This window comes from Narcine bancroftii, chromosome 2 (genome assembly GCF_036971445.1).
Source record: "Narcine bancroftii isolate sNarBan1 chromosome 2, sNarBan1.hap1, whole genome shotgun sequence".
NCBI lineage: Eukaryota > Metazoa > Chordata > Chondrichthyes > Torpediniformes > Narcinidae > Narcine > Narcine bancroftii.
Window position 1 is genome coordinate 364,640,974 of NC_091470.1, and position 22,297 is coordinate 364,663,270.

At 40.8% G+C, this 22,297-nt stretch overlaps 1 protein-coding gene and 1 long non-coding RNA gene across 9 annotated transcripts in view; one reads left to right on the forward strand and one right to left on the reverse strand.

Moving 5' to 3' along the window:
- Positions 1 to 3,128, forward strand: part of LOC138755826 (uncharacterized) — a 56,923-nt gene extending 53,795 nt beyond the window's left edge. For both annotated transcript variants that reach the window (XR_011352576.1, XR_011352577.1), the window contains exon 4: positions 2,339 to 3,128. This is a non-coding gene — a long non-coding RNA (uncharacterized lncRNA). The remainder of the gene's footprint in view (positions 1 to 2,338) is intronic.
- LOC138755825 (intermembrane lipid transfer protein VPS13B-like) overlaps positions 1 to 22,297 on the reverse strand; it is a 1,263,706-nt gene that overhangs the window by 215,518 nt on the left and 1,025,891 nt on the right. For all 7 annotated transcript variants that reach the window (XR_011352575.1, XM_069922506.1, XM_069922508.1 and 4 more), the window contains 2 exons: positions 14,991 to 15,699; positions 3,428 to 3,565 (listed from right to left, as the gene is read on the reverse strand). Coding sequence is in view for 6 of the 7 variants with exons in the window: in XM_069922506.1 (XP_069778607.1) it covers positions 3,428 to 3,565; positions 14,991 to 15,699 (847 nt within the window). In the remaining variant the exon portion in view is untranslated. The remainder of the gene's footprint in view (positions 1 to 3,427; positions 3,566 to 14,990; positions 15,700 to 22,297) is intronic.

Genomic DNA, 22,297 nt, shown 5'->3' on the forward strand with positions numbered 1-22,297 from the left:
GGTAGGAGGTGGAAGGTATTCCGCCTTTATTTGGGGGATGGGGGCCAATAAATAATGGAGTTCTGCTGGGATCTGTTCTGGGATCCATACTCTGTGATTTTTATACAGGATTTGGATGAAGAAGTTGTGGGGGGGGGGGGGCGGAGAGTCACTAAGTTTAGCGATGACGAAGTTTTGAGGTGTTGTGGATAATGTAGAAGGTTGCCATGTTGAAACCGGAATTCAAAAACGGAGAAGTGGCAGATGGAATTCAATCTGGATGAGTGTGCAGTGATGCACTTTTCAAGTTCAAACTTGAAGGCGGAGTACATGGTTAATGGCAGGATTCTTAACAGCATGGAGGAACAGGTCCCGATCCAAATATCACTCATGGTTGCCCCTTGTAGAAAGGATGGATCAGAAGGCATATGTGCTGGCCTTTATTAGTCAGGGAATTAAGTCTGTGAGCCATGAGGTAACGTTCCAGCTCTACAAAACTCTGGTTAGACCACACATGGGAGTATCGCGCTCAGTTCTGATCGCCTTATTACATAAAATTAGCAGATGCTTTGTGGAGAGTGCAGAGGAGTTTTACCAGGACATTCTTTGGATTGGAGAAAATGCCTTATGAAGCAAGGTTGGCAGAGACAAGGCTTTTCTCTTTGGAGCAACAGATGATAAGTTGCATATATACATATGCATTGGCCAACAGCAGAGAACATCTGCTTAAGGTGAGTCAATGAAAGTTCAGGGAAGACATCAGAGGTATGTTTTTTACTCAGGGAACGGTGAGTGGTTGGAATGCCTCGCCAGGGTTGTGGTAGAATCGAGATATTTAAAAAAAAAACTCTTGGATAGGCACATGGATGCAAGAAAAAGTGGAGAGCTTTGAGTGTGATGTAGGGAAGGATGAGCTTGTTGTGGAAGTTGCAGACACCATGGTTAAAATAAAAACACACAGCAGGTGAAACTTAGATAAAGATAAAGATCAATGTTTCTGGCTTCAGCCCTTCAAGATGTTTGAATGCTGTGGAATGGGCTTATACACTGTGGGTCGAGGGGATTGAACACTGTTGTAATGTTCTATGTTCTGTATGATTTTCAGATGCAGGTAGACTGTGAAATTAAAAATTACTTTGTTAACAGATTAATATCTTTGCCTTTTGTATAGTGTTACATGTTCTGTACTATTACATGACTATAAAGGAATTTTGAATCTTGAATCTCCTGAAGCAGCTTGTGTTACATTTTGTTTAATTTCATTCCTTTGAAAGGAATTGAATGCATTTACTACATAAAGTGCAATAATGCTGTCAGTGTGATATCGAATGCATTTTGTTTGAAATTGTTTCCTAATCAGAAACAGAATAAATATCAAACACTAAACACTCAAGTGAAAAAAACATTAATGAAAACTTATCAACAAATGACTTTAGGTTGAATTTTAAACCGAGCCTGAATGCACGACAACAGGTGCCAAAGACTATTTCTTAGATGTCAACTCCTTTTATATCAAAGATTATTCCTTTAAACAGTGTCACCGTGCTTAGGAACACCGCAGAATTAGGATCAATTGGGCAAATTCCTGAAGTTATATGATGCCTTATCTGTGGCAAACATCTGCACTGAATGAAAGGTGGAGGTTGAGCAGGCAACTGATCTAATGCTCCTTCTCTCGGAGGTTTTCCTTCGCAAAGCGACCAGTTGCCCTGCATCAAATTACACAGGGCCAGCATGCCAGGTTGAGGCCTGCATTCATTCACCCACTCACCAGGGATTTGATTCAGTTGGGAATGAATTTATTACTAGTTCACACATGGAATGAAGTTCGTGTCAGATGAGGCCAGGGACACTTCATATGATTCAAATTAACCTGTTGCAAGCACTCTGCAGGGCCTACTACTGTGTAAAAATGACGACATTTTTTTTTCTCTCTCTCTCTCTCGCTCTGAACGAACACTTGATGGAAACCAGGGATGCCAGGCCGTAATGGTTCCAATTTGTTCCAACTAATCTATCACCTGCCAGTTATTGCTCTAGTGGGTTTCTGGTGACATCATTCTGCAGCTTTTTGGGAAGCCGCTGAACTTGTTAATGGATGGAATTATATCCTTTGCTAAATTCAGGAATCCCTTGAAGAAATACTTATTCGGTGTCCTGAATGAGCAGGGGGCAGAGGGGGGTCAATCAATCACATCCAAGTTTATAACAGGGCAGGAGAACTTCCATTTGAATGATGTAATGTGTAACATTTTGAATCGAGCAAGTACTCCTTTCTTTTGCCAGAATGGTAACACAATGCTGCTATTTTTTAAGTGAACAGGATGCCAACATTATATTTTATTGCTTTTTTCTGTAGGTCCATATAAAGCCAAGACTCTCTGGCTAGTAATAAAATAAAGAAAGCCGCTGAGAACCTTAAACGGCAGGCATTTGAAGCCCAGCAGAATGATGGACGGGCTTACACCACCGATTTATAACCTGCACAGATACGTTGTCAATTGCCATTTTTCTAATAAAACACACTGTTGCGTTCTTATTATCCACATCTGGGTGTTGCTAGCTCCATTTCCTGCTGGAACCATAATGTGTACACACTAATACAAGCATCCTGTTACTTTGTTACTTCAATCTGGAAAAGAAATTGGCACTTTTGCCAAATGTATGGAAAAGTTGCCTCTTCATGTGGTATTACGTTCATTGCCATATCCTGCCATTATCCATTCATTAGTGGTTTCACTGTCTAGCTACTTGCTGTCACTGAACTCGGTTTGGTTGTAATGCAGAATGACTCCTGGGCTTCCTGCATGTTAAATTGCAAGATTAGGTTTCTGCTAAATTGCATATGTTTACCTCCTTCTCCTGCCAATTGACAAATTGTTTACAACATAGAGGACACTTGAATAAATATTAAATCTCAACTCAACCCATTAAGGATTACCGCTCCAATTTGTACCACATAAAACTGAAGGCACGAAAATAAATGGCGGAGGGATCTTTTTTTAGCCGTACCCTCTTAATCGCCCACAAATTTTGCAGAAATCAGGAGACGCACTTTGGCCACCCATCAGAAGAAAAAGGCGGTCGACGATGCAGGCCTGAGCACTTCGTCGGGAGTGTCGAAAATCAGACAGATGCATGGATAACAAGGTGGGATGGAGCGGAGGGTGGGGGTGGTGGGGAGGGAAAGGAAGAGGAAGGAATAAAGCACGACACTGTGATTGAAGTAAAAAGACAATGCTGAGAAACTCAGAAGGTCTGACTGTGCTCTTTATATAGCAAAAATAAAGATATATAACCAATGTTTCTGGCTTGAACCCTTCATCAAGGTATGAACAAAATATCAGCAGGCGCCCAAACAAAGAAAAGAGAGGAATGCAGGTCTTCGGCCAAAGACAGCAGTGGTAATCAAACTAAATTGGGCACTGGGGGTGGAAGGAGTTCTTACCTGGTCCATTGAGAAAATCTTTAATTTGCAAAGAGAGAAGTGGAGAAGGGATGCCAGCTTTGAGATCAGCATCCCCTGCGACGGTCTGTAACCAAAACACGCTGTAGTCCAGAGCTTCTGGAAGGGTCTTACCTGGATCTAGAACAGAAACAGAATGAAACTAAACATTCCACCACTTTTCTTTTTTTTTCGACAGACTGGAACGTGACCAATAAGCATTGCCAAATTTGAAAAGCAGCTTTAAATGTCAGATGCACCATTTATCCGATCCATTCTCCATCAGAATTATACTGACTATAATATATGAATTTAGCTGCCCTCAAGATGAATTATGCAACTAAAATAATTCCACTGTGGTAACACTAATCTCAAGTAACCTGTTAAATCATTGCTAATTATGTTGGTAATTTTTCCCTTGTCTGTTGGGGATAGTGAAACACGAAAGTCTGCAGTTGTTAAGATTATAGTAAAAACACACAGAAATATCGGAGGAACTCAGCGGGTCTCGCAACGTCAAAACGAGGTAAAGATACATTACCAACGTTTCAGGCCTGAGCCCTTCTTCGAGGATAAAAAACCTCTTGTACTTTCAACAGCTTACACATTGAGAAGAGGAAATGAGCAGCCAGGTCCTTCAAAAGGACAACAGTAAGGAAATTACAAAAGAGAATGGAAATGCTGGAATCAGTAGCAAATTAACTACTGGAGGATCTCAGCAGTTCAGGCAGTATCTGTGGAGGGAAATGGGGCAGTCGACATCTCAGGTCGAGATCCTTACACCCCCCCTCTATCAACCCCCAAGCACCTTAAAATTATGCCCCTTCATGTTGGCCATTTCAGCCCTGGGAAAAAGCCTCTGGCCATCCACACGATCAATGCCTCTCATCATCTTATGCACCTCTAATCCTCCATCGCTCCACGGTGAAACGACATTTCTCGTACCCTTTCCAAAGCATCAACAGGTGTCGTTCCTTCCTTGTCTTTGATTCAGTGTTAAGGAGCTCACCATTCCATAATCTCATGAAAATATCTTCACTGCATAGAATACCATGAAACATCACAACGCAGTTCAGGCCCTTCATGATTTTGTGTTGGGCCATGTATATTTACCAAAAAATACTGAAGCCCTCCCTACCTCATCCAAGAGTCTCTTAAATGCCCCCATTGCTCCAGCCTCCACCACCATCCCTGGCAAGGCATTCCAGGCACCCACAGCTCTCTGTGTAAAAAAAAAACATACCCCCTGATGTCTCCCCTAAACCTTTCTCCCTTCACATTGTACTGAAATACCGTAATTTAAAGGAGTGGTTCATGTCGTTAACAAAAGTCAATAGAAATGTGTTATTCCTTTAATGTGATATGAATAAATTTTTTTAAAAGCCTGTAGATACTTAAATATTAAATCATGTAATTTCTAAATTTGATTGCCCTTCACCAGCTATCAAAAGCAAATCCTTTTTTTTAACTACATGCTTTTGTAAAATCAACAATACTATGCAAAACCAAAATAGATAAATTCAATTCAGTCTAATTTTCTCATTTTAATCTTTTTACAACTTTACAATAAAATAATCAACTTCTATTTCCCAGCACAAACATTAAAGGACTCCTGATTGTTCACGTCGTCACATACAAACCTGAGATGTTTTTTTCTTGCAGGCGAGGCTGAATTGGTAGTGCAAAAGAACCTGACTCAACGTACACATGTAAACAAATAAATAAATGTAAACAAACTGACTGTGCAATACAGAGAGGAAAAAAATCAATAATGTGAAGAGGTAAGAGTCCTTAAATGAGTCCCTGATTGAGTTTGTTGTTGAGGAGACTGATGGTGGAGGGGGAGCAGCTGTTCCTGAACCTAGTGGTGCGAGTCCTGTGGCACCTACACCTCTTTCCTGATGGCAGCAGCGAGAAAAGAGCGTGGACTGGGGAAGGGAGATCCTTGATGATTGTTTCTGTTCTCTTGACGGCAGCGTTCCCTGTCGAAGTTCTTGATGGTGGGGAGGGGTTTGCCTGTGATGCCCTGGGCTTTATGCTCCGGGGTATTGGTGCCCCCATACCAGACCGCGATGCAGCCAGTCAGCACACTTTCCACCACACATCGATAGGTAGTTGCCAATGTTTCCGATGTCGTACCGAACCTCTACAGACCTCTGAGGAAGTAGAGGCGCTAAACCTCAACATGCGAACCCACCGCGCATGCGCCAACTGGAGACTCATGCGTTCGCACTGGAATCAAGATGACTGTGCCCAGCCCATGGACTGCGGAACGCCAACTAACAAGGCAAGTACACACATGTTGGCTCTTGCATGCCGTGTATCCCTGTTATAGTTTGTCAAAGACAACAAAACTCTACGATGAAGAAAGAATTTGATTAAAAAGTTTGCTTTAAGACTTTGGTACTCCATGCGTGCGGGCAAAATTGTGACTTACATCCATTCCGAGATACAACTGATCCTTTGGTCCCAATTACGGTCGTAAGTCAGGGACTACCTGTAGTGACCTTCTGCATCATTATGGAGCATGAAATATTACAGCACAGTTCAAGCCCTTCAGCCCATGAAGTTGTGCTGACCTATGGAAATCTACTCCACATCGATCTAATCCTTCCCAAACTCATACCTGTAGCCCTCCATTCGTCTTTCAACCATGTCACTATCAAGGAGTCTTTGGAATTGTCCCCATTGTTCCTGCCATCACCACCACTCCTGGCAATGCACTCCAAGAACCCGCCACTCTGAATTAAAAAAAAACGAACTGCTGACATCTCCCCTAAACCTTCCTCCACTCATCTCAAAAACAGGTATCCTTTGATATTTGCATTTTTTCCCCAGGGAAAAAGGTGCTGGTTGTTCATCCCGGCTAAGCTCCTCATAATCTTACATTTCTAATCAGTCACCCTCTTTCTTTGTTGCTCCAAAGAGAAAAGCCCTGGATCTCTCAACCATGCTTCATAAAACATGTTCTCCAATGCAAGCAACATCTTGGTGAATTTCCCTTCTCCAAATCATCTCCATCCTGTAGCTCTAAGGTGACCAGAATTGAACCCGATACATATAACTGAGTAAAAATGGTAAAATAATACAAGGTAGACTGCTTCACTGAAACAACCAGCACCAATAGAACCACAGTGCAGCCTTCTTCCACACAATAAATTCTACAGAAGTGTGATTTTCAAACTTTCCTTGCAAGTTATACTCAGTGTTGGCAAATTCCTACTCTGTTACATAACTTAACAGTGATCAAATGTAGCTTGGCACGATTAGATGTTTGTACAATCTTGTCACCAGCTGTGACCATTACTTCAGCACTTTCCAAAAGAATCTCATTGTCATAGAACATAGAACATAGTCGTTGCAAAACTATTATTGCTGCCTAGTCCAAACTACCGCCCTCCCGTCCATGTACCTGCCCAAATTCTTTAATGTTAAAATTGAGCCTGCATTCACCACTTCATCTGGCAGGTCATTCCACACTCCCACCACTCTTTATGTGAAGATGTCCCCACCTAAACTTTTCCCCTTTCACCCTTAACCCATGTCCTCTAGTTTTATCTCATCGTGGAAAAAGCCAACCTACATTAACTCTGTCTACACCCCTCATAATTTTAAATACCTCTAACAAATCTCCCTTCATTCTTCTATGCTCCAGGGAGCATTTCCTGTAACTCAGTTCCTAATGTCTGGGCAACATCCTAGCCAATTTTCTTTGAACTCTTTCCATCTTGTTGATATCTTTTCCATAGTGTGGTGACCAAAACTGCAGACGATACTTCTAATTTGGCCTCGCCAGTGTCTTTTACGAATTTCCGATAACATCCTAACTCCTATACTCAATACAGGTACTCCCCCGACTTGCAATCTGTACGATTTATGTTTTTAACTGATAGTATGAAAATATTGTGCTATGTGATATTTCGTATGTCTTTTAATTGTTCAAATGTTAATAAATTATTTCCAAAAAAGCAATTTTTTATTCTTTTAATCCCCTTTCTCGCCCATTCTCGAAAAAATAAATTATCTATTATAAAAGGAATTAATGGGTTTTGCATTAGTAGCATTTTAGGTATTTGATAATTTATCATCTTTCATTCTAGATGTATTTTCTTCCATGTCTGGTTTTTCTCCGATCTGATAAAATTTTGATAAGTGCTGCTCTATAATAATTTTTGAAATTTGGTAATTGTAGTCCTTCTTGTTTATACATCTGTGTTAATTTTTCTAAAGCTACTCTTGATTTTTTACCCATCCATAAAAAATCTTATGAATTTGTTCAGTTTCTTAAAAAAAAATTTGTTTAGGGAATCGGTAATGTTTGAAATAGACATTGTATCCGTGGAAATATATTCACTTTGATACAGTTTATTCTTCCTATTAAAGTTATTGGTAAAATTTTCCATTTTTCTAAATCTTCTTGTTTTTTTAATAATGGTTGGAAATTTAATTTAAATCATCTATCTTGATACCGAGGTAGTGTATAGACTGTGATTGCTATTTAAAAGGTTATTCTTTTTTTATATTTTGTGTAATCAAGGTTGTTCATTGGTATCACTTCACTTTTATTAGTATCAACTTTGTAACCTGATATTTCTTAATATTCTTTCAATTTTATATTTAGCTTTTCTATAATCCGAGGAAAGCATCTGACCTACATGGAGAACTTGGCCGAGTATTGAAGAAAATTAAAGAAGGTTTAGTAAAATGGAAAGATTTGCAATTTCTTTAAGAGGAAGGATTAATTGTGTGAAGATGAATATCTTTCCTAGAATACAATACCTTTTCCAATCTTTACCAATTTTTGTACCAATAATGTTTTTTCAAGATTTACATAAAAGTGTAAGAAGATTTATTTGGGAAATTAACATGGGCATTTGATCAAGGGGGACTTCGATTGCCTAATTTAAAAGATTATTATAAAGCAGGCCAACTTAGATTTTTGTCTTCTTGTTATCAGGCTGATGAAAAGATTGTATCGGTGCAAATTGAAATTAGTAAAATAGGAGAAAGTAATTCTGAACATATTTTATATAAATGGCATGAGGGGAGATTAAAAGGAAAATCAGTTCCAACAGTTTTGAAGCATATACTCCAAGTATGGAATGGAGTCCATGTAGAAAGAGGAATGAAGAATTATCAGTGGTTAAAATGATATTAAATCAAAATCCTTTAATTCCTTTTATGGTTAATAATCATTATTTTGATTTTGGTATAATTGTGGAATAAAAAAAAATAAGGGATTGTTTTTTTACTTTTTGACCAATTGATAGATAAGTATAATATACCATATAATACTATATTTTTTATTATCAACTTAAATCATATTTAAAAAGAAAGCTCGGGAGGAATTTTAAATTACCACAACAAAGTCCATTGAATATCTAACAATGGATACATTAATTGAAAGATTTATTACTAATACGTATATCAAATTACAAGAGACTATTCAAAAAAGGATTTATTTAAATCTAAATCCAGATGGGAAAATTATTTAAACATACGGATTCAAGAAGAAGTAGGGTCAAAATTATGCTATGAAAGTGTAACTAATATAATTAATGTTAGATATCAAATGGTATAATTTAATTTTCTACATCAACTATATTATACGCCATACAAATTACATGCACTTCATTCGAACTGTTCTGATCAATGTTTTAGATGCAATAAAGAAGTAGGATCTTTCCTGCATGCAGACTGGCTATGTGAAAAGATAGATAGGTTTGGAAGGATATAAGTAATTTATTGGAATGAGTTTTGAAGACGCAAATTTTGAAGGATACCAGAGTATTTTTATTGGGAGATATTTCCCAATTGAAGTGAGATAGTTATCAAAATAAGTTTTTAGGTGTAGCAATAGCAATAGCAAAGAAATCTATAGCCGTAACATGGAAATCTGGTGATATTGTGGGGTTGAATAGATGGTGAATAGAACTATTAAAATGTATACCATTAGAAAGAATAATGTATAATTTATGAAATCAACCAGAAAAATTTGATAAGATTTGGAAACCTTACATGATTTTATTGCTACGACTTTACGTGCAGCATCCACCACACCCCCGTCCAACCTACCCTAATTAGTTTATGGTTTAAGATTATTATGTAAACTGCAATTAATTAATTATAAGATATAGGTTGATTAGACAGGCTTTTCTTTTTCTTATTTCTTACTTTTTTGGGGAGGGAGGGGGAAAATATATATAAAAAACAGTATTATTTTTGTGTCGTAGTTTTTATTATTCTTATGTTATGCATAAACACTGTATATGTTTTGACGCAAATGAAAAATAAAATTTAAAAAAAAGAATCTGTGTTGACCAACTTATCAATGTATTCATGGATATCTTCAATATCTCACTCCAACAGGGTGTGGTACCCATATGTTTCAAACAGGTGTCGATCATACTAGTGCCCAAGAAGAGTGCAGTAACCTGCCTTAATGACTATCGACCAGTAGCAATTACATTAACAGTGATGAAGTGTTTTGAAGGGCTGGTGTTGAAGCATTATCAGCTTCAGTCTGAACAGTGACATGGATACATTCCAGTTCACCTATTACAGGAACAGGTCTACAGTGGATGCCATCTCACTGGCTGTACACAAAGCCCTGGAACACCTGGACAGCAAAGAGGCATACATCGACTACAGTTCGGCTTTTAACATCATCATTCCCTCAAAACTGATAAGCACATTTATCCGTAAGTGCGGATCGCTAAACTCAAGAGTGGGATGGATCAGACACGACTGAGCAAAGGTAAGGATTTTAAGAACATAAAAACAGAAGAAATAGGAGCAGGAGTCGGCCATCTGGCCGGTCGAGCCTGCTCCGCCATTCAATAAGATCATGGCTGATCTGATAATTGACTCAACTCCACCTTCCTGCCTTTTCCCCATATCCCTTAATTCCTTTTTTTATGTAAAAATCCCTCTAACTGAACCTTAAATATGTTTAATGAAGTTGCCTCAACTGCTTCCCTGGACAGAGAATTCCACAGCTTCGCGACTCTCTGGGAAAAACGGTGTTTCCTCATCTCCATCTTAAATCTACTCCCCTGAATCTTGAGGCTGTGTTCCCTAGTTTAGATCTCACCAACCAGGGAAAACAATTCTCCTGCCTTTATCTTATCCATCCCTTTCATAATTTTATGTTTCTATCAGATCTCCTCTCATTCTTCTGAATTCGAGTGAGCATAATCCCAGACAATTTAGTCTCTCCTCGTGGCTCAACCCCTACATCTCCGGCATCAACCTGGTGAATCTCCTCTGGACTGCCTCCAAGGCCAGTGTATCCTCCCTCACGTATGGTGACCAGAACTGCAGCCTCACTAGGACCTTGTACAGTTGCAGCATGACATCGCTGCTCTTGAATTCAATTCCTCTGGCAATGAAGGCCAACATTCCACTTGCCTTCTTCATAACTTGTACCTGCAACCCAACTTTTCATACCTCACCTCCCTCCTACCACACCCCAGCCGACAGGTGAAATATTCCTGATGGGGACGATGAATTCTAACCACAGGATTTAGGATGGTTGGAGGAGGGGGAGAAAGTAGATTCATAGTTCAAACACCACCAGGCAGAGCAAGAGAGCGGAGTGCCTGCGGTCAATGGGGATGCGTGCCAGCTCTATCCTGTGTCCAGCGCACCTTCTCAGCACCACCTCTCCAGCGGATGAAGCTGACAGGGTGCTTGACTTCCATTTCCTCCTCTGACCCCCGACTGCAGTGTTCTCCCTTGGGGTGACTGGTGGGGGAGGGAGGGAATAGGGGGAGGGGGAACGATTTGAGACCAAGACCACAAAATCAGTCCGAAACTGGCGTTCAGCCATGCATCTCCGCGAGGAGGGGAGCGGGAGAGGTGAACTCCCCCATGGGCACAGTGGGGAGTACTAGCACAGGCAGCTGCAGGAGCAACAACCTAAGGGGAGGCTTGTTAGACAAATGTCTACAAGAATGACCAATTAACACCAAATTAAAAGCTTTATTAAAGGACATTTCAAAATTCATTAAAAGTTCAAACAATATATTTTGAGGTATAACTCTTAAAAATTGTTGAATTTGTTGGTGATTTTTCCATCGGTGAATTTCTGTCGGTGAATTGATTTCGGTGAATTTACCTGTAACCTCCCCTCAGTCAGTCTATTCACTAAGTGTCTTCCCCCTGCCAAACTTCAGTCTTTGTTCTGATGCCTTCCTGTTCTTTGCTTACACCTCGAAGAAGGGCTCAGGCCCGAAAATCGGTAATATAGCTTTACCTCCTATTGGGTGCTGTGGGACCTGTTGAGCTCCATCAGCATTTCTGGTGTTTCTACTACAATCACCGCGTCCGCAGACTTTCATGTTTCACTCCTCAGTCGGTACGACTGGTCCCTCTCACATCTTGATTCCCTCTCTTAGCCATAGAACAATTACAGCACAAAAACAGGCCACCTTGACCCCTCTAATCTGTGCCAAAGCACCTTTTGTTGCCTCGTCCCACAGACATGCACTCAGTCCATAGCCCTCCATACCTCTCCCATCCATGTACCTGTCCAAATTTCCCTTAAATGTTAAAATCAAGCCCACATCTACCTCTTCAGCTGGAAGGTCGTTCCACACTCCCACCAATCTCTGAGAGAATAAGTTCCCCCTCAACTTTTCCCCTTTCACCCTTAACCTATGTCCTCTTGTTTGAATCTTACCTACCATCAATGGAAAAAGCCTACATTTAGTCTGTCTATCCCCCTCATAATTTTAAACACTTCAAGAAAATCACCCCTAATTCTTTTCTATACTCCAGAGAATTAAATTAAGTCTTAACATGTTTAACCTTTCCCTGTAATTCAGTCCCTGAAGTCTGGGCAACATCCTAGTAAATCTTCTCTGCACTCTCTCTATCTTATTGATATCCATCCTCTCGTGAGGTGGCCAGAACTGCCCACAATACTCCAAATTTGGCCTCATCAATGTCTTATACATCTTTACCATAACATCCCAACTCCTGTACTCAATACTTTGATTTATGAAGGTCAATATGCCAAAAACTTTCTTTACAACCCTATCCACATGTGACGCCACGTTCAGGGAATTATGTATCTGTATTCCCAGATCCCTCTGTTCTACCTCACTTCTCAGTGCCCTACCATTTACCGTGTATGTCCTTTCTTGGTTTGTCCTTCCAAAATGCAGCACCTCAAATCTGTCTGCCATTTTTCAACCCACTTTACCAGCTCATCGAGATTTCTCTGCAAGTTTTGAAAACCTTCTTTGCTGTCCACAGCATCTCCAATCTTAGTGTCATCTGCAAATTTAGTAATCCAATTCACATTATCATCCAGATCATTGATATAAATGACAAACAACAATGGTCCCAGCACCGATCCCTGAGGCACACCACCAGTCACAGGCCTCCATACTAATAAGTAATTATCTACCACTACTCTTTGGCTTCTCCCATTCATCCATTGTCGTATCCAGTTCACTACTTCACCATGAATACATAGTGTTTGAACCTTCCTGACTAACCTCCCACGTGGAACCTTGTCAAAGGCCTTACTAAAGTCGATGTTGTAGACAAAGTCCACAGCCTTTCTTTCATCAACTTTCATGGTAACTTCCTCGAAAAACTCTAAGATTGGTTAAACACGATCTACCATGCATAAAGCCATGTTGGATATCCCTGATCGGTCCCTGGCTATCCAAATAATTGTATATCCGAACTCTTACAACATCTTCCAAAAATTTACCTACTACTGACATGAGGCTCACTGGCCTATAATTTCCAGGGTTACATTAAACAATGAAACAATGTCAGGAACCCTCCAATCCCCTGGCACCACACCCGTGGCTAAGGACGTTTTAAATACTTCTGCCAGAGCCCCTGAAATTTCTACACTAGCCTCCCTCAATGTCCGAGGGAATAACTTGTCAGGCCCTGGGGATTTATCCACCCTTACTCACTTTAAGACAGCAAACACTTCCTCCTCTTTAATCTGTACAGGTTCCATGACCTCACTGCATGTTTCCTTACTTCCCATGACTCTGTGCCCATTTCCTGAGTGAATACTGATGAAAAAAAAACCATTTAAGATATTCCCCATCTCTTTTGGCTCCATTCAAAGCCGACCACTCTGATCTTCAAAGGGACCAATTTTGTTTCTTACCATCCTTTATCTCTTAATATATCTGTAGAAACTCTGAGGATTTTCCTTCACATTGTCTGCCAAAGCAACCTCATGTCTTCTTTTAGCTTTCCTGATTTGATTCGAGAGATTTTTCTTGCATTTTTTAAAATACTCCTCAAGTACCTCATTTTCTCCATGCTGCCAATACCTGTTATATACCTCTCGTTCCAAGCCAGGTCTTCAACATCCCTTGAAAACCAAAGTACCCTATACCTTCTACCTTCTAATCTCTTGGATCCTGACAGGAACACACAGACTCTATACTCTCAAAATTTCACCTTTGAATGTCCTCCACTTACCTCACACATCCTTGCCGGAAAAAAGCTTATCCCAATCTACGCATTCTAGATCTTTTCACATTTCCTCAAATTTAACCTTTCTCCAATTTAGAATCTCAACCCGAGGCCCAGACTATCCTTCTCCATAATGGCATTATGATCACTGGACCCAAAATGCTCCCCTACTTGTAGAAGCTTCATGATGTTCTCTTGAAAATGGGTCCTGAACCAATACATTGACTGTCCATTTCTCTCCATGGATGCAACCTGCCCCACCGCCAATCAGTGTTTGCCTAAGAATCCAGCATCTACAGTTTCTTGCGGTTCCTTCATAACATTCCTCCGTAAACAATTAGCATAGTGGTTTAGTGCCACATAGTTAAAGTGAGAGTGTCCTGGGTTCGTATCCATCATTGGTTACATTTAAGGAAAGACTGGATCGTTACGTGGATAGGAGAGGACTGGAGGGGTATGGACCGGGTGCTGGTCAGTGGGACTAGGAGGGTGGGGATTTGTTATGGCATGGACTAGTAGGGCTGAACTGGCCTGTTCTGTGGTGGAAGTGGTTATATGGTTGTCTGTAAAGAGTTTGTATGTCCTTTGGAAAAAAATTACTTATAATTTAAGAAATAAATATTTGATGTGTTTACAAATCTGGTGCCCAGGTTATGGGATTAAATTTACAGTGATATCCTTTTTACCCCTCTGGTCCTGCAGAATCCTCCCCTATATATTTGTGTTAGAACTGCTGAGCTCCGCTGCACCACATCTCTCTCTGAAATCCAAGGTTCTCTGTTGATTTTTTTCTTTTTCTATCTTTTTTATATTCTGGTTTCCTTCTACACTTCAAAAACCTACTGGGGTTGTAGGTTAAACGGGTGTAATTGGGTGGCACGGGCTCATGGCCCAGATGGGCCTGTTGCGATGCTAAAAGTGTAAATTTAAATCTCTGTTGCCCACACAATATCCTACAATCCTATCCTCAGTTATTACTTCTAGTGGTCGACGGAGACAAGGCAGGTCAATGAGAAGAGGCAAATAATTATTATTGTGTCATCTGGCATAATGAAAATAAAATAATAATCCCGCATTCTGTTTTCATTGAGGTAAATAATGTTCTTACCCATACATTTGTAGTCTGGTGGGACAGCTTTCAAGGTGGCATCAAAAAATGAGAGCTCTGCCTTCTGCTTTCGGTGATGACAACTCAGCAGTACCGAAGGCTGGGCTATCACCAAGTGCAGGAAAGGCTTCAGCAGAAGATCGTTTGTCCCTCTACGGCCTGGTTGTCGCACGATCGTGATTCCAAGAGCCTGTCGTGCAGACGACCTGCTTGGCGCGGGCAGACTCTCCAAGGACAAGTGACCGGTGGCCTGGCCTGCCTGCATTGGTGCATTACTATTCAGGAGATCATCAGCTGTCATGACTGCAATCCCCAGCTGGCCTGCTTTGCTGTCCGGCACCCCTCTGGTCTCTGTGCTTTGCAGATTTAACGTACTCTTGCTGACTTTGTCACTCTCCTTCTTCTGTTGGCTCTCTTGTTGCACCTTTGCTTGAGGATTAGTTGTGAACGAGTAGGTCATCAGTGAGACACGGCCAGCCGTAATGAATATATCAAAGGGAATGAAATTTAGATTCTTCACAATGGATGACTGGCGGGAAGGCCTTGCAAGGCGGTGATGGCTGGTGCCACTCTGTTGTTCAATTTGAACAATCCGAATCCAAGCACTATCACTCCCGATACCACTGTCCCGGGCTCCACTGTGTCGGGAGGAAGCATCCATTGGCGTTCCTTCTGGAGAAGTGACTTTATTCTGATCTTGTTGACAGATCTGCAACAGGAAGTTGTGAAAACTGCATTAGCAAAACATTTCTTTCAACTCCTGTTCCTCATGTATTTGCTTTCAATTGCATGATTACGCCACGTTGCAAGTTGTTACCATCCAAGCTTTTCTACTTACATTGACCCAGACCAACTGCAAACAAGTCAAATACTACACACTACTATTCACCCATAAATGGGATTGAAAATTCAGGGAAGGAGCAGAAGGACGGTCCAGCTCAGGTTTTGAAAGCCTGCTGTGTAAACTGTGGTGTTCCAATTTTATCTTCGAGAGGATGGCCACACACTGGCTCAGACACCCCTGATAAGCATTAAACATCATGGAAGTTTTGTGTGTCATCCAGGCCGTACCCTTTTCTCACTCCTGTCATCAGGAAGGAGCCTGAAGACGAACATTCAACGGTACAATAACATCTTCTTCTCCTCTGCCATCAGATTTCTGAACGGACAATGAACCTGTGGACAGTACCTCACTTTTTCGCACTAATTTAAAAAAAATCTTGTATTTATGGAATTGTAATTAATAGTAATTTTCCACCTTGTTATGCACAATCCTGCAGCCGCAAAACAACACATTTTGTGACACATGGTCATGACAATAAATCTGATTCTGAAAGCTAAAAGATGCAGATCAAGAGGGGGGCGGGATCCATTCCAATGTAAAAATGAGCAATTAATTATCTAATATTTTCAGCTGAAAAAGCAAGCCGTTAAACTTTCTTTTTTGAGCAAGGGGGTATAATTTAGCTTACATAAATTTTTCAGATTATTGTCCACCCTGACTCCCAGGCACTTGAACCCCTTTTGTGGCCACTTCCATTGACTATTTTCTTTAAAGTGACTATAGTCCCCTTTTGTAAGTGGCATAATTTCACTCTTATCCCAATTAATTTTGTACCCAGAGACTTTCCCATCATTCTCCAGGGTAGAGTGAAGCTTGGTCAGCGAGCTTGCTGGGTTTGTTAGATATATCAACACAGTCATGAGCAAATAGGTTGATTTTGTGTTCTTCCTGGTTTGAAATCACGGCTAATCTACCTCGCTCCACTCTCCTCCATTGTCTCCAATCTCCGTAACTCCCTCAATATTTCGATCACTGCTCTGGATAAACTCAATGACAGAGCCTCCACATGAAGAGTCGCTACTTAGGTAGAGAAATTTCTAATCATCTCAGTCCTTAATGGATTATCTTTTAACCTGAGAGCCCTAATTTCCTGACACAGTCACCCTGGTTCTATACTCCTCAGACAGTGGTCCACTTCGTTGAGCAAAATTTCGCTGAGATCTCCTCTCATTATTCTAAATGACAGAACGCAAGTCTAACCTACTCAATCTCTCCTTATACATCAGAACTGGAACTCCAGGAGGTAAGCAAGAAAATTTGCACATACTGTGATTGTAGATTACACAAAAACGCTGGAGTAACTCAGCAAAGGCAGCACGTTGGCATAGCGGTTAGCGCAACACCTTTACAACGCCAGCGACTGGGACTGGGATTCAAATCTCGCGCTGTCTGTAGGGAGTTTGTCCGTTCTCCCCGCGTCTGCATGGGTTTTCCCTGAGGGCTCCATTTCCTCCCATCCTTCAAAATATACCGGGATTATAGGTTAGTTGGGTATAAATTGGGCAGCACAGACTTGTGGTCCAAAATTGTGTGCTACCGTGCTCTATATCTAAACTTCTTAAAAATTTTAACTTAAAATTAAAAAGAATTAAAAGTCGCGCAGCATTCTTTACATAGCAAAGATAAAGATAAACCAATGTTTTGGGCCTGAGGTGTGAGGAAAAAGCAGACAGGCACCTGAATAAATGATGGTGGGGTGCGGGAAGAGAGGGTAGGGGGAGGAACATATGGCCACAGACAGGAGATCATAGGTGGATATGGGTGGGAGGGCACATCAAAAAAAAAGCTAAGAAATGATAGGGGAAGGGGAGAGGTCTCTGAATAGAGAGGGAATGGGTTGAATAGAGAGGGAATCCCACGGCCCAATCAACTGTCGTCAGCTCCACACAGGCTTTGAACGGTCCATTAAAATGAAGTAGGGAGGGTTTCGTTCTTTTTTTAAAGGAATATATAGGTTGGCACGACACTGAGGGCTGAAGGGCCATTACTGTGTTGCACTGTTCTATGCTTTGTTTGCTTGAAATTTTTTCCACCTCCACTTAAATCCCTGCCCCCTGGTTTTCAATCCCTCTTCGCTAGGGATTTACCTTATCCATACCCTTTATGATTTTTAAAAAACCTTCATAATGTATGTACTCTTGATAATAAATCTGAACTTTAAACTTTAATGCTTCAGTCTCCTGTGCTCCAAGAAAAATGTCCCAGCCTATCCAGGTGCTCCTTATTGGCTCATGCCCTCCAGTCTCAGTAACATTCTTATGCTTCTTCTCTGCACCCTTGACATTAATTCCCGAAACCTGGATGACCACAACTAGTGTTTATTTCCACTATTTTCTTTCTGTCAGTTAACCGTTTGGTAATCCAACCCATTTGCTCATTGTTAGGAGTCTGATGGTGGAAGGGGAGCAGCTATTCCTGAACCTGGTACTACAGGTCTTGTGGCTCCTATACCTCTTTTCTGATGGCAGCAGCGAGAAAAGAGTATATCCTGGGTGGTGTGGATCCTTGAAGATTGCTGCTTCTCTCTGACGGCAGCGATCCATATCGATTTTCTTGATGGTGGTGTACCTTTGGTAGTGCCTTGATTCAATGTCCTGATTTATGCCATGATAGATAATATTTATTGGCCTTTAATAAATAATGCTTAAGAATATTTTCTACATTTTTTCCTCTTAATGGCACCTAAACTGAATCTCATTCAATTTCTCGGCCTTTGCATTGATTTCTCAGTTCTACAATCTGACTGGTTCAGGAGACACATGCGAAAGGTGCTTTATCTGTCTGGTCTCTTCCCCTTTCTCTCCCAGTGCCAGTTCACAATATCAGCCAAGTGGTAACAGTGTAAATTTGTATGGACAAGCTACGAGAAGGTCAGATGTCCAAATTGTGCCACACCATCACAAATCATGTCCAAATTGTTTTGAAAAGTTTCTTCTGAATGAAGACTCCTATCTGAATTTAAATTGCAATCAATTCCACACTGACAATTACCTGATTACACTATAATTGTATCCCCCCCTTTGCTTTTATTTCAAATATCCAGCATCTGCAGTGTTTTAATTCTGTACCAATTACTTTGATATCAATTATTATTACAGGCAAGTTTCAAAAGTATAACTAAGCTCAGTTACCTCCCTGCTGGATCTTAGTAATGTGGAAATTTTATTTTAATTTATTGAAAGTAGCGCTCCATCACTTGCCGTAAACTTGCAATGAAGTTAGGCCTGCATGTTGTCCTGTGGCATCAATGGAAGCAGTGTATGCTAATTGGCTGCTATTTTACATATTAAGTGCTAAGCAATTTTAGAGTTAGATTAATAATAAATAATAATAATAATAATAATAATAACAATTACAGCACGGAAACAGGCCATTAGGCCCTTCTAGTCCGCACCGAACCAAACACCCCTTTCTAATCCCACATCCCTGCACAATGCCCATAACCCTCCATCTTCCTCTCATCCATATACCTGTCCAACCTTTTCTTAAATAATACAATTGACTCCGCCGCCACTATTTCTCCCGGAAGATCATTCCACACAGCTACCACTCTCTGAGTAAAGAAGTTCCCCCTCATGTTACCTCTAAACCTCTGCCCCTTAATTCTTAACTCATGTCCTCTTGTTTTAATCTTTCCTCCTCTTAACGGAAATAGTCTATCCACATCCACTCTGTCTATCCCTTTCATAATCTTAAATACTTCTATCAAATCCCCTCTCAACCTTCTACGCTCCAAAGAATAAAGACCCAATCTGTCCAATCTCTCCCCATACTCCAGATGCTTAAACCCAGGCAACATTCTGGTAAACCTTCTCTGCACTCTCTCCACTCTGTTTATATCCTTCCTATAATTAGGCGACCAGAACTGCACACAGAACTCCAAATTAGGCCGCACCAACGTCTTATACAATCTCAACATCACCTCCCAACTCCTATATTCCATGCAATGATTGATAAAGGCCAGCATACTAAAAGCCTTCTTCACCACCCTATTCACGTGAGTTTCTACCTTCAGGGAACGATGTACCGTCACTCCTAAATCTTTCTGCTCCTCTGTATTCCTCAATGCTCTCCCATTTACCACATATGTCCTATTCTGATTCTTCTTACCAAAATGAAGCACCTCACACTTATCAGCATTAAATTCCATCTGCCATTTTTCAGCCCACTTTTCTAAGCAGTCCAAATCCCTCTGCAATCCTAGAAAACCTTCTTCATTATCCACTATTCCACCTATCTTAGTATCGTCTGCATATTTACTAATCCAATTCACCACCCCATCATCTAGATCATTAATGTATATAACGAACAACAATGGGCCCAATACAGATCCTTGAGGCACACCACTGGTCACCGGCCTCCAACCTGACAGACAATTATCCACTACCACTCTCTGGCCTCTCCCTTTCAGCCAATGTTCAATCCATTTGACTATCTCAAAATTTATACCTAAAGACTGCACCTTCCTAACTAACCTTCCATGTGGTACCTTATCGAAGGCCTTACTGAAGTCCATATAGACAACATCCACTGCGCTACCCTCATCCACATTCCTAGTCACCTCTTCAAAAAATTCAATCAGATTGGTCAAACATGACCTTCCTCCCACAAATCCATGTTGAGTACTCCTGATCAGACCCTGTCTATCCAGATGTTTATAAGTACTATCTCTAAGAATTTTCTCCATTAATTTACCTACCACAGACGTCAAACTTACAGGCCGATAGTTGCCAGGCTTCCTCCTTGAACCCTTTTTAAATAACGGAACCACATGCGCAATGCGCCAATCCTCCGGCACTATCCCCATATCTAATGACATTCGAAAAATTACCGCCAGAGCCTCTGCTATTTCCTCCTTCACTTCTCTCAATGTCCTGGGGAAGATCCCGTCTGGTCCTGGAGACTTATCCACCTTTATATTCTTCAAAAGCCTTAAAACTACACCTTTTGTAATCTCTATATTCCCCATATTTACCCAATTTGCTTTTTTTATCCCACATCTCCCAATATCCTTCTCCTTAGTGAATACCGAAGAAAAGAAACTGTTCAATATCTCCCCCATTTCTCTAGGTTCCACACACAGTTTTCCACTCTGATTTTCTAAGGGACCAATTTTGTCTCTAGCTTTCCTCTTACCATTAACATATTTGTAGAACTCTTTTGGATTTGTTTTCACCCTGCTTGCCATAGTTTTCTCGTACCTTCTTTTAGCTTTCCTAATTCCTCTCTTAAGATTCCTCTTACATTCAATGTATCTTTCAAACATCTCCTTAACTCCATGCCTCTTATATCTAATGTACGCCTCCCTTTTTCTTCGAACCAAGTTTCCAATATTCCTTGAAAACCACGGCTCTCTCAAACCTTTTGCCCCTCCTTTTAACCTAACAGGAACATAAAGCTTTTGCACTCTCAAAATCTGATCTTTAAAAGACTTCCATCTCTCTACTACATCCTGCCCATAAAACAAATTGTCCCAATGCACACCCTGCAAGTCCTTTCGCATCTCCTCAAATCTAGCTTTTCCCCAATCAAAAACCTCAATCCTTGGCCCTGATTTCTCTCTTTCCATAATGACATTGAAGCTGATGGCATTATGATCACTGGACCCGAAGTGCTCGCCAACACTAACCTCCGTCACTTGACCCATCCCATTTGCCAACAGTAGATCTAACACTGCTCCTTCTCTGGTCGGCACCTCTACATATTGTTGTAAAAAACTATCTTGCACACATTTCACAAACTCTAACCCATCCATTCCTTTCACAGAATGTGTTTCCCAATCTATATGTGGAAAATTAAAATCTCCCATAATTACAACCCTGTGCTTATCACAAATATCTACTATCTCCCTACAGATTTGCTCCTCTAGGCCTCGGTCCCCTCCGGGTGGTCTATAATACACCCCTACAAGTGTAACCTCTCCTTTCCTACTCCTCAGTTCCACCCAAATAGCCTCCGTGGATGTGCCCTCTAATCTATCCTTCCTAGGCACCGCTGTAATATTTTCCCTGACAAGCAATGCAACCCCACCTCCTCTTGCCCCTCCGACTCTATCACACCTAAAACAACGAAACCCAGGGATATTCAGTTGCCAATCACATCCCTCCTGCAACCATGTCTCACTAATCGCTACCACATCATACTTCCAAGTATCAATCCACACCTTCAGCTCATCCACCTTTTTTACAATACTCCTGGCATTAAAATATATGAATTTCAGTGATTTCCCATTTTTTAATCCCTGTTTTTCCTCATCTTTAAGAACAACATTATTTACTTTTCCTGACAATTGCCCTTCATCTTCTTCCAGAGCATTTCCCTTCTCTATCACCTGCCCATCCATATTCAAATACTTACTACAAACTTTCATTGTTTTCATTCTAACCTTCTCCTTACTGCTCTGTACTATTTTGTTCCCTCCCCCCAACCATTCTAGTTTAAAGGATCCTGAGTAGCCCTAGCA